Below are 15,397 nucleotides of genomic sequence, written 5' to 3'. Positions count from 1 at the left end.
ACCATGCATTCACCTTGTGATAGTGCAGGTGGTATTTCACGATGTCTTCTACATTACCAACACTGATGGACAGCATTGCTCCAAGTTCCTTGATAGTGATGCGCCTATTCTCCCGAAGAAGTGTGTCTGCACGATCAATGTTTGGCTTGGTGACGGACATTCGTGGCTGACGATCATGCAGTTCATTCTCCACGCGCTCTCTGCCCTCTCTGAAGCACTTACACCACTCAAACACACGGGTCTGTGAGAGACACTCTTCCCCATACTGTTGTTGGAGTGTGTGGTGAATTTCAGCATACGGGACGTTTTCTCCAACGAGGAATTTGATCACAATGCGTTGTTCCATGCCACAGTACCTTCTGTTTGCTCATCACTCAAGCAACTCCCAGACAGGACTGAACAGGTTCTAACCCAAACAGGAGGGAGGGTGGAGGTTGTGGCTTCACTCTCTCAAGGTCACACAGCTGCTGCGCAGTGTGGCTTGTTTGCACACAGATCAGTCCTGGTCATATTTGAACCACCTTGTAATTCCACATCCCAACTCATTAGCCATTTCTAAAAAATTTCATGTGTCATCCTCACATTTTTGTTAGCTTAGTACAGAACTGGTAAACTGTCCATACTAATCCCCTTGAAGCACTGAGGCTTGTCCCTTTCCCCAGTAACTAACAGCTTCAGCTTATCACTTTCTGATGAGTTTGAATGATACAGCACACTTCAACGGTCCATTGCTTCCTTTGAACGAAACAGAGTTGAGTGTTTTTAGCTTAGGAAGCTGTCCAGCATGGCATTATGGAATAAACGTGTTTCATTGGCATTGTAGATATCTATGCAAAACTGCTACAGCAAGTTTGGTAGGTTTGTGGATTTACATTGTTCAGCACTGTCATTTTTTGTTGTGTGCCTCCTTGAATTTTATCCAAAACCTGCATTTCCATCAAGACAACCAATCATCTGTTGCTTTGAAATTGTTATGACCTAGCATTTTAGATGACTGCTCTTGACATGCGTTCGAACACTGAACCACCGACATGTACACCTTGAGCAGTTACAAAAGAGAACCACTGATTGACCGCCTTTTCAATATCTGAATCCGAACTTTCACTCCACTTTTCTTTTTCGGGAAGTTCCCTGTTGTCCATGGCATAATGTCCATTCACCTCGCACTTTCTCTCACTGCTATATAACGTATGCATTTTCATATTTCAACACTCCAGTTATCTCAGCCAGTTGGCAATGACTGGTGTTAGGCAGCTGGTTTTCAATTTGTTCAAGTAAGGCAGTTTTGTCAAATCTCTTAGGCATTTCTTTAGGGATCTAAAATTTTTAATGAAAAAATAGCTGCACACGCCACAGTAGACTCACAAATGCAGTCAACTACAAGACAGAGCAACTGTAGCTAGGTGTTCATTTACGCTGACTGAGTCAGTGACTCACTGATGTAATATTCACAAGTGCGCCATGTGGCAGCTACGGACCCAATTAAACAGCATGGTGTCCCAAATAAGCAAACAAATTCTGGTTGTATTCTTGATTTTTTTTTTGTTTCCCACAATTTGCCTCGAATAAACTGCTGCCCCAATTAACCATAATTCACTCTATTTGAAAATGGTTTAGTGTAAACCATTTTTTTGGAAGTTGTCTAGGTTTTCTGCTCCTTTTGGAATGTCTGTGTTGTCTGGGTGATAGAAACACCTCAGTACCCTGTTGTCCCTTCTTTTGCTCCCTGCCTATGAGCCAAATGGTCAACTTCTTTATACAGCACACTTCTTCTGTCAGTTCCTGGTATTTACTGATATCCAGTGTGCTTCATTTTTCTCAGACATTTTTTCAAAGAAACTGTATGTGTTAAAAACTACTTGTGAGGGTTGCTACCATAACTGCTATAATGACCACTACCCCTTGTACTTGGCTTACTATGCAACATGCTCTACTCAGACACTTTGAATCAGAAACTATTAACAAAATAATTAACATATATATTGTTACACATTTAAGTCTGTATAAATGGTAGAAATTGCAACACAAAAGTTCACAGTACTTGCCCCAGCTGAAAAGAAACTTAACAGACCTTCAACTTACCATTTTTGTCATGGGCAAAAACAAACTAATGAATTATATCTTTTCCTGGTCTTGGTTTCCTTGTTTATATTATTGAGATGGAGGTAGCCAGCAGGTGTGATGTGAAATAATATACAGTTCCACGAAGTCCAGATGAGATAAAGACAGAAAGAAAGGAATATGCAACACCCGCATTATGTACGATAGGAATTCTGGTACAATGACAAAGATTGCTTACAAAGCTAGAAACAAGCAGTTGAATCAAACTTAGCCTGTGTCCTGGATATGTTGTCCAAGAAATGGTTTCAAAATCACAACTGTATTGGAGAAAAAATTAAAAGGCCCTAAAATACTAACTGCTTTAGCTGAAAACATGGGATTTGCTCCTGAATGTTCAGAGAAAATGTGGCCCTTCACCTAAGTACAGTAAAACCTGTCTTGAAACATAATCTCAAGGGACCAGAAAAAATTTCCGCTGAAACAAGGTTTCCATTTAATCAAGGTATACTGTAATAACTAAACCAGGACATAAACGTATTTGAGACAAAACAAAACAACATGCTCATTAATTTATTCACACTATAATCATTGAACACATACAAACATTACACTGAACAGGAAAAAATTGCAGTACTCACTTTTTATAATTTTACCAGAACTCCGGCAGAGTTTTTTGCATGCAGTTTACTCTCTTGGCTGCCTGACTTTCCACAAACACTTTAGCTTGAGAAATTAGAGTAAGCATGTCTGAATCATTCCATTGCGTGGCACACTCTTGCAGTACCTTTAAACTGTTGGCAGCATCCTGATAAGTCTTCACTCTACACTTTTCTTCTATCACAATGTCATTTTCCTCTTCTTCCTCCTCCTCTCTTCCTTTTCGATTTTCTCTAAAATTCTCAACTAATGCATTGATATCCATTGTGTCTGGTTCTGTTTTCACATCTTTGTCTATGTTGATGCAGTCCTCGGCATTGCAGTTACTGAAAGCAGCTTCATTCATTCAATGTTGTAAGTCTTTCTGGTCATTCTCATTTTCTACACTAGGAGTAACTTCTACCGTAGAAAATCTTGCTTTTTTGAAACACTTTGTCACAGTTTCTGGTAACAACTTCTTTACTGCTTGACTTATCCAAATAACCGACTCTAGAACCGAGACAGTTCTTGTAAGTTCAGAGGCGGATGATGTAGAATCTATATTGACGAGCAAAGATTGCATTACTAATTTACGATAGTGGACCTTAACATTCCGAATGATGCCCTGATCCATTGTTTGAGAAACACTAGTGGTGTTTGGAGGGAACCAAGGAAGTTGCACGTTGGAAAGTTCAATATGGGGGTGGCATGTTGCGTTATCCAAGAACAACGGTTTTCCATTTTCATTCTATCATTGAAGGCCGTTAACCATTGCTCCATGATCTATGGCGTCATCCATGCCTTTTTGTTGGATCTCCACTCAACGGGAAGTTTCTGTATGTCCATGTTTCAGAAACATCGTGGCTTTGCTGCCTTGCCAATCACTAAGGTTTTCTCCATTTCACCTGACATATAACCACATAGAAAAACAGTCAATCTTTCTTTGCACAGTTTTCCTCCCAAACATTTTTCACCTTTCAGACATAGCGATTTATTCAGAAGTGCATGGAAGAACAGTCCAGTCTCATCACCGTTCGCTATGTTTTCAGGTTCATATCCCTCAATTATGGATGGCAATTTAGCTTCCCATTCCTTAATGGTCTCACTATTTACATCACTTGATTCACCACAAAGTTCATTAAAAACTCTCCAATGTCTTTTTGCGAAAACTGTCCAACCATCCGTTAGATGCTTTGAATTCAATCTTCCCCAGTTTTTCAGCGACTTTTTTAGCATATTCTTGTACCATAGGACCCAACAACTGGTGATTTTTTGCCCTCACACTGACAAACCACTCCCGCACTATTTCATTAACATCTTCGTTTGCAGTTTTCTTAAGTTCTCTTTTTATTTTTCCATTAGCACAAGTTTCCCACCGCTTCAGAATTTCCGTTTTCTTCTTTAGAATCTCATACACTTGAGTTTTACCGACGTTAAACATCTACATGATCTGCTTAACAGACAATTTATCTCGCTCACTCGCATGAATCACTTTTATCTTGTGTTAAGATCAAGCACAACTCTTGTCTTTGTAGCCATGATGACAACTGCTAGACTAAAGTAAAACTGTAGGCCTAGAGCCCTTACTGAATACAGTTTCCAGAAGGGGAAAACAATTCTGCTGAATCTCAGTGCAGGTAGTGCAGTACCATTAGAAGCTTATTTTAAAGAGTTAGGAAAAACAAAATTCTGTAGAATGTATAGGGTGCCTAAAATTATTCTAAACGATTCATTGTGGAAGACTGGAAATTTTCCGTATAAAGGCTTATTTTGATTTCTGTTGTCCGCGTTAGACAGTTTCCATTTAATCCAGGTTATTTAACGCCTTTTTCAGCCCCAAAGTCAAGTGACCTGAAAATATTTCCATTTAAGACAGATTTCCGTTTAAGGCAGGTTTTACTGTACATATTTCATCTGTTTTCACAAGAAGTTCATCTGAGCACACATGGTATTTGATTTTGAAACTCATAGTAGCAGACTTGAATTGAGCAACATAGCACATCTCTTATTGGATAGTACAATATCAGTGGGCATGCCTCAATTATCAGGAGATATGAGTCCTGCTACAATGTTTATCCTTTGTCTGCTTCTGCTGCTGTTTGGTTGTTAGTTTGTTGTTCATGCTTTTTTATGAAGTTCCATTATTTTTTGTCTTTTTCATTATCTGAATATTCCTGCATATTGAAAGATTTTTTTATTAGCATCTTTGCATCTTCCTGGCTGTAGTAGTTATGTTTAGGTAATCTTGGTATGACTAGCAGTCCAGTGCCAACAAATTAACTATAAATGATCCATTTATTTATATGGCCATGCATGTTTTGGCCATTCATGGTCATCTTCAGAGACACAACAGTGAAAGGAACTTGCTTTACATTTGCTGTAGATCTTAATATAATCATAAGTTATACAGTTTCATGTTAAAGTAATTTGTTCAGGTATGTCCAGTTTGCTTATTGCAGTTTCTGTTCCTTGGCCTGATATTTTGATTTAGTCTTTGTGCTTGTGTTTTGAATTATTTTTCTTTCTTTTGCTTAATAGATGTATCATTATTGTATGTTTTTTAGTTTTGGTCATGTTGTGTATTTTTGCTTTTGGTATATTTTTTCCATTTTGTATTATCATTTTTGATTTGTGGTGTGTTTGATGTTATTCCAGGTTAGTTACCAAACACTTGAATTGTGTATATGTGTGTGGTAAAGTTCTTTACTTGTTGAAGAAAGTTGTCTTCTGGGTTTAGGCACCGTGTATTCTTCGTTTTGGCCGACGTTTCGGAGGAACGTAGCGCCTCCATCTTCAGAGCAGTTGAATAGCTGCGGAGAGCAGTAGCTGTGGTGATAGGATGTGGAAGGTGCTGCTATACGAAGTAGGCAGGGGGGGTGGTTAGGGAGAACGGACCAATGGGAGCAGTGGAGAGCGATTAAGGCCATATATGGTGTGTGACTAAGGGCGAGGGGGAACGGTCAGTGAGTACAGGAAACTTGAGGTCAATAGCACTAGGAAGTGCGGTAGTCAAAACCGGTAGGTTGAGGACAGGCTATTGACGTCAATGACATGACGAAGAACTGGTGTGGCTTGTAGGATTCTCTTGAGGGAAAGGATGTTTCATGTACTCATTGACCGTTCCCCCTCTCCCTTAGTCACACACCATATATGGCCTTAATCGCTCTCCACTGCTCCCATTGGTCCGTTCTCCCTAACCACCCCCCCTGCCTACTTCGTATATAAGCAGCACCTTCCACATCCTATCACCACAGCTACTGCTCTCCGCAGCTATTCAACTGCTCTGAAGATGGAGGCGCTACGTTCCTCCGAAACGTCGGCCAAAACGAAGAATACACGGTGCCTAAACCCAGAAGACAACTTTCTTCATTGTCATTGCCGTGAAAACCTCAAAACTTCTTTACTTGTTGTTTCACTTAGTGTAACAATTTTGTTTCATTCTTTATGCATAATATTCAGGCTTAGTTATATGTTTTTTGTCTGCTATATTCATGGTTGGTATTCTTATGTGTGCATAATTTGGTACTAATTTCGTTTCTGAGAAAATTTCGTTAAAATTTGTGTGTGCATTACATTGTCAAACTTCCACACTGAAAATGAAGTCAGCAGGCTCCCCTGAAACAGTACTTATATGCCAAACAATATGGAGTCACATCCCATAGTCATTGTCATAACAACTTCAGATTTCATGTACTTTATTATATTTGTTCTGGTCTAATAAATTTAAATAAAACTTGAATTCTGAATTGTGTTTTGCACCAGACGATATCACATGAGTGTGCTTAAGAAACTGTTGTGCCCAATCTGCCTAAATCCTTTACTTACATTATCCTATTTGTATTTCTGAGAAGTAGTGGGTCTGGAACAGGATCCACTCAGCCTCATGATGATAATTGTGGAGCTATTTCAAGGAAATCGCGGCTTGGTCTAGAAAACCAAGATTAATGGCTGTGGGAATCTCTTGTGCTGACCACATGACACCCTCTATCTGCAAAAGTTGGCACTAATTTCACCAAAAAGCAGCGGTCGATCAGTCAGAATAGTTCAGTTGTTGACTACAGACCACGGAGTTTGTTCGTTTGTTCCCTGGAAATTAAAAATAATATATTTAACAACATTGTTTAGAATATTCTACTATGTGAAGAGGGTATTGATTGAAAAACTGAGGACTGAAATAAGGACTGTTGCATTCAGTTATTTAACCTTTAATGTCCAAAGTGCCCTGATTGGGCCAGTCATAAGCATGGTCGTCGTGGCCACAGTACCACGTTTTGGCCAATTGGACATTTAAACTCCGCTAGTAGAAGCACATGCACAGTCCTAAATATTTATTTTTAAATGCAGTAATTACCAGACAGACTTGAGTAAAACCCTAATAGAGGAATTAAAATGATACCTAAGTGAACAGCAACAAAAAAGAATATACATATGAGTTATGCCCAAACTCATCTACAAGCCAGTACTTTTATTGCAGATTCTGCAGATTAATGTATTAAAAATATATAGTAAAATTCGATGTACATACCTTTTTTGTTGTTATCTGCTTGATGTATACACGTAGATAGGCTGAAATGAAACTACAGTATTCGATTTCACAGAAAACAGATCGCACGATGTATCTCAGCCACGATGCTATTGTCTGTTCACGACCCTAGAAAGGTCAGTAATCTCTTGCAGCTATAACGGAAGGTCTTAGCACTGAAGAAGGGACCCCCTCTAGGTTTCTCTTGAATAGCCATTCTTTCATTCTTCTGTCCTTCAGTCAAAAGATTCGAAAATCCGAAGGGTGTAAGCAGTGCTAGCAGAAGACCAAATGATTTTATTGCTTCCATCTGTTTTATGACACCAGGGACCGCTAAAATTTTTCAAGTGTTACAAACATAAATTAATTTATAATGCAGAACAACTCTGTGAAGAACTGGGAAACCATTTTTGCAGTGGGCATCAAAATTAAAAGAAAAAAAAAATTGAAAATAGCATATAACTCTTTGTATAAAAATTGTCAAATCTTCCGTTATAATATGCGACACTATGTTCTTTGCTGATACAAACAAAGTTAATTCCATCCATTTATCATATGAATTGAGTTAGATGCAGCATTTTTAAACACATTGTTTAAAATTGTTTAAGCGCCTTAACAGGAATGGACATTTAAATGCTGAGTAGCAACAAGCATTTAAATAAACTCCAGCCAGCTCAGGCATTCCACCATTTCAGAAGTTTGGCATTTAAAGGTTATGAATATGTCTTCAGGCGATAAGGAAACTAGAGCGAGGAATTATGTTCTCAGTGGATCGTTGTAAACTTTTCCCATGTTCCTTATGGGACCAGAATAATGAATAAGAATGTATACTTCCAGGGAAGATGTACATATTGATGGCACTGGACTGATTGTTGTACTGATTGTACCTTTCATGTGTGTGCACTTGAACACACAGCAGTATGACTCCCTTCCTCCAAAGAGGCAACTCCGTATCACATGTGCTGGTGTTTGGCACAATTTTGTTCTGACCATTGCTGCCATGTCTGTGCTGATACTGCTTCCAGTTCTGCTGTATCCATTCTTTGACATTGGCACTGGGGTTACTGTCAGGAACATTCAGCAGGTACGTGCCATTGGTCTTTCACATTTTAGGGTTCCAAAGGGTTGGCCACAGTGCTTTTAAGTAGCACTGATACTAACAGGAAATATGTTTATAACATGTCCATTGATAAAGAGCATGAAATTATTTTTATAATATATATGTAGAGTATGATTTCTATGCTGTGAATAAGAAATTTGGTGATAGCATGCAGTGATTCATTGTAATAATTTTGCTGTAGATATTAAAGTGAAATACTCTCAAAATATCTGATGCAACATGTATGGTCTGTAGCTAGACATTCATTCCTGCAATCATTATTATGACTGTCAATTTAATTGTGTTAAGCATAGCAGCATTCTTCAGTTCTAATGACAGTATTGTCACATGTAGGGAGGGGGGACCTGTGACTAAATGACGGGTTCTAGTTCAAATGATTGGATTTATTAACAGCTTGGTTACACACACTCCTTTGATTGCACTCAGATACAGCCCTATTGCTGATTTACACACACCTTATAATCCACTGTGCCGTTGCACACACAAAGTCTTCTAAATTACACTTGACATTCTCACAGGCAACCTTCTGTATTGTAAGATCTGAGGCTTTCACGGCGGTGACTATGAAGAAAGCAGTCTTCTGGGATTTGGCACTGTGTATGTGGTGTTAACCGACGTTCCTCCGAAACGTCGGTTAACACCACATATACACGGTGCCAAATCCCAGAAGACTGCTTTCTTCAACCTTCTGTATTCCTCGTTCCACTTTTCTTGCTTCCGCCACTCTCACCTACTCGTAACTGCCTCAACACTGACAAATACTCATTATGTAGCTTCTGCACTGACCACACAGAAAACAGCCTATATTGTTGGAACGTGTTCACTGAGCTATTGCCCAGCAACAGACTCCATAGAAACCAGTTACATGATAGCTACCAGTGTTACGGGACATCACAGCCTAGTGGAGAGGGGTGTCAGCCGAGGGTTGCATAGTATTGGGATGAGTGGGGATATGTGACATCACTCGCACTTCCTGTTACACTATCCAAGTGTTCACAGAGTTGTCACCTAGCAACGCGCTGATACGATCCACAACTCTCCTGTTGCGTGCATGCCCCAAGGCCTCTGTGGCTCAACAGTTCCTGAATAGAGCAAATATGCCACAGTATGTTTTTCAGAATTTCCCCTTTTTTGTTTCATGAATTAAGCTTAAATTTGAGAAAATGATTCACATATTTTAAGTATTACAGGTTAATTATTAATTATCTTATAAGTTTCTGCATTTGCACCAGTTACATTGAGTTGACTGTAGCTATTTTCCATTTTGTTATAGCGATTTATGTATTTCCAGGTTCTAGACCACTTATAGTGAGTGTAGCTCCATTGTTTCACACTGTTATGAATTCTTATAACACCTCCAATACAATAACAATATTTGTTCAGTTCCGCAATCCTGATTATGCCTTGTGACCCTTTTTTGGAGTTAAGGATGAGGAAGTCTAGAGTGAAATAAAGTAACATACATGTCGATTCAGTGTTAGTAATTTTGCTATGAATTTGAGAGGTCTAATATTTGGTTCTCAACCCAGATGTCAATTATCATGACTAACGTTTTCCATAGTTTTTCTCAGACCTTCCAGGAGAATTCTGGGATAACACCTCAGATTAGGTCATGGCCATTTCTGTCTGCAGCCTTTCCACATTCATCATTCACATTTATCCTTTCACTTTGCTAGAGAACCTACATGTGCAGTGTAGAAAATGGAGTAATTAGTTTATCTGAATAAGCCCCCTACCACAAAAGCAGACGGAGACTGGGATTAAAGCTCCAGCATTCCTTTTCTTGCCCATTACCAGTGCAGAATTCTGCCCCTCTACCTCTCCAGTTCAAAACAAATTAACTTTCTCAAAACTCATCACAGTTAACACTTTGCGGACCGGTGATTTAAATATTTAAATTACCCTGGGGACCGGCATTTGTATACCCACTAACCTAACTTGTGCACTGTTCACTTTAAAAATTAATATAAAATCTCCTAATTAATTTTATGAACTAAAATTTTTGGAGAACACTTACCAATGCTCCTAGAAGTGCTTGATAGTGTGATATTTCTGGAAACATTCCCCTTTGTGAAGTGGCATTACACACTTGCAAATGTAGACAGTCATAGTCCTTTTTTTGTGAACTGCGCAAACACGGCATTGCCTAGAAGGATGCTTCCCCTTGGAATGTTCACTCTTCACAATTTTTGCCAGGGTATGTTTCCGCATATCACCTNGGGGTGTCTACATGAGGCCTGCATGGGGTAAGAGTTGATGGGCTAGGTCACACTAAGTCTTCGTGTGACCCTGGTTCTGCCGCCACCATCTGCACTGTAGCCCTGGCCTTTGCCACATTCATCAGAAATGCTTTGTATTTCAATTTTGAATCAGGGTTTAGGTTTTTGTAAACTAAAAGTGAATTGAAAATGGCACAATTTATAAGCCACAAGGCAACTTTCATTTTTATTATCTGTGGCCACAATTCTTTGTTGAACCTTGTCAGTTCCACTGTCTGAGTCACTAATCACTACTCCTCCACAAGGCATGTCAGATAGCTCATCGGGAAACAGGTCAGAGAGATCGCTTTGCCTTCAACCACCTTTGTCCTTGAAACATATTCCCATTTACTAACTTCCTGCCTGGTACATAAACAGCTGGAAGGGGCAAAGTTTATTTTCTTTTGGAGTAGGGACCCAAGCCACCCAGGTCAAGTTACTGAATACCTAGCATACATTCCGAAGATTTATTACGCAGTATTCATTGCAGTTGCGTGGTGCCAGAGCAAGGTATAGTGTGTTACAACCTAATGTGTCCTGAAATGATGATATCATGTGACCGGTCTGCCATGTTTAAAAGCGAAAAGCATGATATCATGTGTCCGGTCCACAAAGTGTTAATAATTCAGAATTCTCAAACACTGTGACAAAAACTGTTGTTAATGTCATAATTCTTAAAATATTGTTATTCATGTTGTTGCATAACATTTAGATGACTGTCAATAGCATGATATCATGCGTCTGGTCCGCAAAGTGTTAATAATTCAGAATTCTCAAACACTGTGACAAAAACTGTTGTTGATGTCATAATTCTTAAAATAGTGTTATTCATGTTGTTGCATAACATTTAGATGACTGTCAATTAATGGTCATGTGAACAAAAACGAGCAGCAGAAATTAATTTTCACATAACAGAAAAGAAAAAAAAAATGATGCAAAAATATTGGTATGAATGTTTGACTTACCTTGTTAAGTGGCTCCCTTGTCACCATGGCATGGTGTGCCCTCAGGTTGTGGATGGAGAAGGCAGCCTCTGGATATGGAGGACAGCTGCGAATATATTGAATAAGCAGTCATATACAACCGACAAGGGGTGGTTCTCCAGCTTGGGGGTTGGACGTGGGGCTAAAACTCCTCACCGGGAAAAATAACCTTGTTATGAAAGCTCACATGGTACGTCAGACCAGGATGGATTCCTTGAATAAACGAACTAAGCGAAAGAAAATGGATATGAGATTTTGTACTTGGAATGCTAGAAGTATGTACGAGGGGGTACCCAAAAGGAACCGAACTTATTTTAACTTATTTATTCAAATTTTAAGCACAAACCTTTAATCCCCTTCAAAGTACTCTCCACTTACACTAATATACTTGTCTAGTCTTTTATTCCATTTTTCAAAACATTGTCTAAATTCATCTTTTGAGATGCTTGACAGTGCCTCCGTCATTTTTTCCTTCACCTCAGCAACATCAGCAAAATGTTTTCCTTTCATGTCTCTTTTCATTCGAGGAAACAAAAAAAAGTCGCACGGGGCAAGGTCGGGTGAGTATGGAGGGTGAGGAACAGGGGTCATACCATTTTTGGTCAAGAATTGTCATACAGACAGGGCTGTGTGAGCAGGGGCATTGTCATGATGGAAAAACCAGTCACCAGACTGCCACAAATCTGGCCGCTTCCGCCGCAAACTGTTGCGCAATCTTTTCAAAACGTCCAAGTAGAAAGCCTGGTTAACTGTCTGACCCAGCGGAACAAACTCTGAATGGACGACTCCTCTCACATTGAAAAAACAAATCAGCATTGTTTTCATGTTTGATTTCACCTGACGAGCTTTCTTGGGGCGAGGCGAACTTGTAGTCTTCCACTGGCTTGATTGTTGCTTTGATTCAGGATCGTAAGCATAGCACCAGGTTTCGTCACCGGTGATAATTTTTGAAAAGAAGTTTTGATCATTTCGGGACTCTTCTTTCAAAGCACAGCATGCTTCCACGCGACCTTGTTTTTGTTCAGCAGTCAGCAGTTGTGGCACGAATTTCGCAGCCACCATTTTCATTCGCAAATCTTTTGTCAAAATTCGCTGAACTGAGCTCAAAGTCACTCCCGACAGCTCCACAATTTCTTCAATGGTCCGTTGTCTATCTTCCTTGATGATTTCATTAATTTTTTCAACATTTTCATGTGTTCGGGCCTTGGAAGGACGACCAGAATGAGGTTTGTCATCAATTGACATTTCACCATTTTTGAAACGGGAAAACCACCCAAATACTTGAGTTTTCCCCATAGCATCGTCCTTGTACGCCGTTTTTAACATTTCAAGAGTTTCTGTTCCACTTTTCCCGAGCAAAAAGCAGAATTTCACCGCCGCACGTGGTTCATGAAAATCAGCCATTGCAAAAACGACAATCACACAAAACAGTTGTCACTATAAACTCTGCCAAAACTAGTCCTTACCTTCTGAAGCAACGGTAGTTGGCTTATCGACTCGGGAATGTTAGCTCTATGCGCTCATAGCGGCAAAACGTGGTACTACAAAAGCTCTGCCCACAAAAAAATTAGTTTGGTTTCTTTTGGGTACCCCATCATATAGGGCAGGTTCACTCAGGCAGTGGCAGAAGAAATCTAAAAATATGAGTTAGATTTAATGGGCGTACAGGAGGTCAGATGGGACGGAGGTGGCATTGCACCAGTAGGTGAATATACATTTTTCTATGGAACGGGGAATGAAAATCATGAATTAGGTAGAGAATTGTTCATACATAAGAGACTTATATCAACAGTTAAGAGGGTAGAGTTCTTTAGTGATAGGATATCATGCATAATACTAAGAGGTCACTGGTGTGATGATATCGTTCTGAATGTTCATGCCCCAACAGAAGATAAAATTCGTGATACAAGGTGGTTCAAATATGACCGGGACTGATTTTTTTTTTAAACCAAAATTGCCAAACACTTACTTGCGCATGTCAGTCTTCAACGTACTCCCCTCCGGAGTCAACACATTTTTTCCAATGTTCTGGAAGCATCCTGATGCCCTTTTCAAAATAGGCTTGTGGTTAGCAGCGTATCCACTCCCGAACAGTCTGGATGATGGCGGCATCGTCCACAAACCACATGCCTTCCAAGTCTGATTTGAGCATTCTGAACAGGTAGAAATCACTTGGGGCCAAATCGGGAATGTACAGCAGATGTGTGAAAAGGTTCCATTTCAATATCCGGAGGGTTTCCATTGTTGTTTTGGCCTTATGGGGGCATGCATTGTCTTGAAGGAAGGCTACCCGCTTTCCACCTCTCTTCCACTTGTATCAGATCTTTTCCTTCATGTCTGTTGCCAGGAGGTCTGAGTAATAAGCTGCATTGACTGTTCTGGCATCTGTCAGAAAGTCTACATGGATAACCCCTGCCAGTCCCAGAAGAACGTTGCCATCACTTTTCCTTCCGAGAGGCTCCTCTGCGCTCACTTTGGTATGCCGCCACTCGCGTTATGATTGCTGGGATGCAGGAATGAAGTAGTGCACCCACGTTTCATCGATGGTCACTATAGACTTCAAAAATGCATCACCTTTGTCTTCAAACTGCTGTAGGACACGACTGGCAACTTGCATGTGCACCATTTTGTTCACGTCCGTCAAAGTGCATGGTACCCACCGTGCATTCACCTTGCGATAGTGCAGGTGATATTTCATGATGACTTCTACACTACCAACACTGATGGACAGCATTGCTCCAAGTTCCTTGATAGTGATGCACCTATTCTCACGAATAAGTGTGTCTGCATGTTCAATGTTTGGCATGCTGACGGAAGTTCGTGGCCGACGATCATGCGGTTCATACTCCACGCGCGCTCTGCCCTCTCTGAAGCACTTACACCACTCAAACACACGGGTCTGTGAGAGACACTTTTCCCCATACTGTTGTTGGAGTCTGTGGTGAATTTCAGTGGACAGGACGTTTTCTCCAACGAGGAATTTGATCACAATGCATTGTTCCACGCTCCATGGTACCTTGTGTACGCTCATCCCTCTAGAAACTCCCAGACAGCACTGAACAGGTTCTAACCCTAACAGGAGGGAGAACGGGGGTTGTGGCTACAATCTCAAGGTCGCACAGCTGCTGCGCAGTGCGGCTTTTTTACAAAAAAATCAGTACCGGTCTTATTTGAACCGCCCAGTATGAAGGAAAGGTTCTGTGAAGAACTAGAACACGTATTCAATAAATTCCCTAAATACAATCATCCATTCATTCATCAGTAATCTGTCAGACGACAGGTTCACAGTCTCTTCCAAAACAGTTCCTCCACTTAATGCGATCTAGAGCTTTCTCCTTCAAATGAGAATATCCTCTTCTCTCCCCAAGGTCATCCAGCATCTTCTTATGTCTTCTTCCTTGTCTTCTGGTCACTTCTATCCGCCCCTCTATCTTTCCTTCAATAACTTCTTTTAGAAGGCAGTTACTGTGTAAGATATGACCAATCCAATTAGCCTTCCGTTTTCTTATTTCATGTAGGATATTCCTCTGCTCACTGACTCTAAATAACACTTCTTCATTTCTCACATAATCGGTCCAACTGATCTTCTCCATCCTTCTCCAACACCACATTTCAAAACTTTCCAGATGTTTCTGATCTACTGCCCTAAGTGTCCATGTTTCAGCCCCATACAAAGCCATACTCCAAATGTAGCATTTCACTAGTTTCTTTCTCAAATTTAAGTCCAATTTTCTGGTAAAAAGATTTTCTTCTTGTTAAATGCAGCTTTTGCCATGGCAATCCTAGATTTAATTTCACAAGTACACCTTCCATCATC

General features: G+C 40.1%; 2 protein-coding genes across 8 annotated transcripts in view; one reads left to right on the top strand and one right to left on the bottom strand.

Moving 5' to 3' along the window:
* The window catches only part of LOC111874531, a 154,487-nt gene that overhangs the window by 81,957 nt on the left and 57,133 nt on the right, over nt 1-15,397 (bottom strand). The window lies entirely within an intron of this gene.
* The window catches only part of LOC111874529 (membrane-bound transcription factor site-2 protease), a 90,144-nt gene that overhangs the window by 55,267 nt on the left and 19,480 nt on the right, over nt 1-15,397 (top strand). For all 7 annotated transcript variants that reach the window (XM_023870103.2, XM_023870102.2, XM_033755482.1 and 4 more), the window contains one exon: nt 8,057-8,303. In XM_023870103.2, the coding sequence (XP_023725871.1) occupies nt 8,057-8,303 (247 nt within the window). The remainder of the gene's footprint in view (nt 1-8,056; nt 8,304-15,397) is intronic.

This window comes from Cryptotermes secundus, unplaced genomic scaffold (genome assembly GCF_002891405.2).
Source record: "Cryptotermes secundus unplaced genomic scaffold, Csec_1.0 scaffold790, whole genome shotgun sequence".
In the NCBI taxonomy this organism is placed as follows: Eukaryota; Metazoa; Arthropoda; class Insecta; order Blattodea; family Kalotermitidae; genus Cryptotermes; species Cryptotermes secundus.
The sequence above is the reverse complement of the archived record's forward strand: the minus strand, read 5'-3'. Positions and strand labels throughout refer to the sequence as shown.